General features: G+C 46.3%; 1 protein-coding gene across 1 annotated transcript; it reads right to left on the reverse strand.

The window, feature by feature from the left end:
- Positions 1-2,018: 2,018 nt before the first annotated feature.
- On the reverse strand, positions 2,019-2,630 carry LOC130744243 (uncharacterized). Its single transcript, XM_057596436.1, has one exon. The coding sequence runs from the start codon at positions 2,628-2,630 to the stop codon at positions 2,019-2,021; it is 612 nt and encodes a 203-aa protein (XP_057452419.1).
- Positions 2,631-3,730: the final 1,100 nt, after the last annotated feature.

A 3,730-nucleotide genomic window follows, 5' to 3' on the forward strand; every position in this document is an offset into this window, starting at 1 on the left:
ATGCTAGACAGTACACCATGCAGACGTACAATCTCAACTATATAGATCTCTGCCAGCTTCTCCACCTTGTAGCTTAAATTGATTGGCACAAAGTGAGCAGTCTTTGTCAACCGATCATCTACTGCCCATATCGTATCGAACCTTCTTCGCGTTAGCGGTAAGGCCATCACGAAGTCCATGGATATGCTGTCCCACTTCCACTCTGGGACATCCAACGATTGCAACTTTCCCGCAGGCTTCTAGTGCTTCACCTTCGCCTTCTGACATGTCAGGCATGTTGACACATACTCAGCCACTTGTTTCTTCATTCCAGGCCACCAGAAATGAAGCTTCAAGTCCTAGTACATCTTTGTCATCCTCGGATGAATGCTCAATCGGCTCTTGTGTCCTTCATCCAAGATCAGTTTCCTCATTGCTGCGTCGTTGGGTAAACAAACCCGCCTTTTGCAACGTAGTAAGCCATCGTTTCCGATAGCGAACTCTAGCGCCTTTCCTTGAGTCACAAGCTTGCGCCTCTCAACTAGCTCTTCAGCGGTTCCTTGTCTCGACTTTATCCCTTCCAAGAGCCCACTGGACACCGTCACCATACCGAAGCTCAACTTCCCTAGTGCAAACTTGACATCCAAACTTAGATTTTGGAATGCTTCCAACAGTTCCATCTCCTTGATCATCAACGAGGATGCATGTATAGCCTTTCGACTGAAAGCGTCGGCCACAACATTTGCCTTCCCCGAATGATACTGCAAGGTGAATTCATAATCTTTCAAGAACTCCATCCACCTTCACTGCCTCATGTTCAGATCCTTCTGATCAAACAAGTACTTCAGGCTCTTGTGATTACTATAGATTGTGAACGTACTACCGTAGAGATAATGCCTCCAAATCTTGAGTGCATAAACTATCGCAGCCAACTCCAAGTCATGCGTAGGGTAATTCTTCTCATGAATCTTCAGCTGCCTCGAAGCATAAGAGATCACCCTTTTCTCTTGCATCATCACACAACCCAATCCATGATGCGAAGCGTCACAGTATACGTCGTAGGGTTCCCCCTCCATGGGTAAGGCTAGTATTGGTGCAGTAGTCAGTCGTTTCTTCAACTCTTGGAAGCTAGCCTCACATTTCTCCGTCCATGCAAATGGTTGATTCTTCTTCGTCAGTTGCGTCAACGGAGAAGTTAACTTCGCATAATCCTTGACAAAGCGTCGATAGTATCCAGCAAGTCCTACAAAGCTCCTAATATCACTTACTGTCTTAGGTTGCTCCCACGCCAAAATCGACTCGATCTTGCTGGGGTCCACTGCCACACCCTTACTTGATATGACATGACCCAGAAACTTCACTTCTTTCATCCAGAACTCACACTTTGACCCATTAGCATAGAGTTCCTTCTCCCGCAACACTTCTAGCACTTGACGTAAATGCTCCTCATGTTCCTCCTTACTCTTCGAGTAAATTAGAATATCATCAATGAAGACCACCACGAACTTGTCCAGGAATGGCCTGAACACTCGGTTCATGTAGTCCATAAACACTGCGGGTGCATTTGTAAATCCAAACGGCATCACGAGATACTCATCATGCCCGTATCGAGTTCTGAATGTAGTCTTCTGAATATCAATCTCCTTGACCTGGATCTGGTGATATCCTGACTTCAGATCTATCTTCGAGAAAACAACAACACCTCGAAGTTGATCCATCAAGTCGCCTATTCGAGGCATCGGATAACGATTCTTCACCGTCACCTTGTTGAGTTATCGGTAATCTACGCATAGTCTTGATCTCCCATCCTTCTTCTTTACCAACAGCATTGGTGCACCCCAAGGCGACACACTTGGTCGGATAAATCTCTTTGAAGATAGGTCCTCCAACTGCTTGGCTAACTCCGCCATCTCCGCCGGTGCCATCTGATAAGGTGTCATTGATATTGGTCCCGTGCCGGGCATCACATCAATGGTAAACTCTGTCTCCCTCACCGGTGGTAATCCAGGCACATCCTCTGAAGACACGTCCACATAATCCTACACTATCAAAATGTTGCGCACATCACTGTCATTCTTCGCTTCAGCTACAACGGAGTTCACGAATGCTGGTGAACCCTTCCTCAAGGTGTACGAATTCAAGTAATCCGTAACGCCTGAATCTGGAAACACAACGGCCTTGTTAACACAATCCAAGGGAACATGATACTGTGCCAACAAATTCATTCCCAAAATCACATCGAGCCCTGTAAGCCCTAAGCAGACGAGGTTCGCAAGAAACTTTCGATCCTTGTATATCAACGGACATTGCAAGCATGCCGTGCGTGTAACTAATCGATTGGCGGCAGGGGATATCACCACCAAATCGAAGGGTAGATCAGCAGTTAGCAATCCTAATCTCTTCACACACTCCTCAGCAATGAACGAGTGTGTAGCACCAGAATCAAATAAGACCATTAAGGAGTTTCCAACGATAGTACACGTACCCTGGATAAGGTCATCAGTCACTGCAGCTTGTTCCCCAGATATTGCGAACACATGCCCTAGAGTAGAAGGTCGCCTTCCTCTAGCAGTATTCGGCACTGGCTCGGCCTTGGTAGCATTAGGACAGTTCCTCTCAATATGCCCTGGCTTTTGGAACTTCCAGCTCATAACTTCCTTTCTGCACTCATTTGCAAGTGCCCCTTCTGATTACACTTGAAACAGACAACCTCCTCCTTGGGAATAGCTGCTCCACCCTTTCCAGTGAAAGGTACCTTGTCAGCAGGACGTTGATAAGGCTTCCTCAGCGGTGCCTTGCCTTTGTCAAACCTTCCAACTTGCCTCTGTCCATCGAACCTTCAGGTCTATCTCTGCCCAGAACGGATTGGTCCCCCACTTTTAGTTTGCTCCTTTGGCGATTCTTCATTGTCTCAACTTCACGAGCTTTCTCCACCAATTGTTGAAAAAATCTGATTCCCAACGGTTTCACAGACTCTTCTATTTCATTCCTCAGCCCCTTCAAGAACCGATTGCACAGATACGATTCATCCACCTGCGCTTGAAAGAAGCGAAAATACTTCGAAAATGTCTCCAATCTGGCAGCATACTCTCCCACTGTCATTGCTACTTGTCTCAGGCCAAGGAATTGCTTTTCCATATCTTCCCTAGAAGGCTCAGGGAAGTACTTCTCCATGAAATCTCTTTTGAAAGAGTCCCAAGTGATAGCTACATGGTTAGCAGTCATCAGCTGTTTGGCACTCGTCCACCAGTACTCGGCATCGCCTTTCAGCATAAAGGTAGCCAAGTTCACCTTCGCCGCATCCGGAGTGTGGAGAGCCTAAAATATCTTCTCCATTTCCTGTATCCACAAATCAGCTTTCTCAGGCTCAACCTCGCCTTGGAACTTGGGTGGTCCATGGCGGTCGAAGTCAGCCAGATTTGTTTCGACGTTTCCAATCTTTCTTCAGAAGGAAGTTTTGTCGTCTGACCATCACAGCAAAAAGTAGTTTTTCGGGACAGATTAACTTACACCGCTTTTGGGATTTTAGATATCATTTTTCCCAAATGTCTGAGATTTGTTTTGAGTTCTGGAATTCTGACGCCAGAATCTCTCTTAGAATTCATCGGTGAACGTGCTGCAAAAATCGGAATCGCGAAAATTTCATTTTCCCGCGATTTCGCCTGCCTATAAATAGCTCAGAAGTTCAAAGATATCCTCATATTCTTTCTTCAAGGCCGCGAGCTTCAGGGGGAGGAGAGGAGAAGAATTT

This window comes from Lotus japonicus, chromosome 3, assembly GCF_012489685.1.
Source record: "Lotus japonicus ecotype B-129 chromosome 3, LjGifu_v1.2".
Lineage (NCBI taxonomy): Eukaryota > Viridiplantae > Streptophyta > Magnoliopsida > Fabales > Fabaceae > Lotus > Lotus japonicus.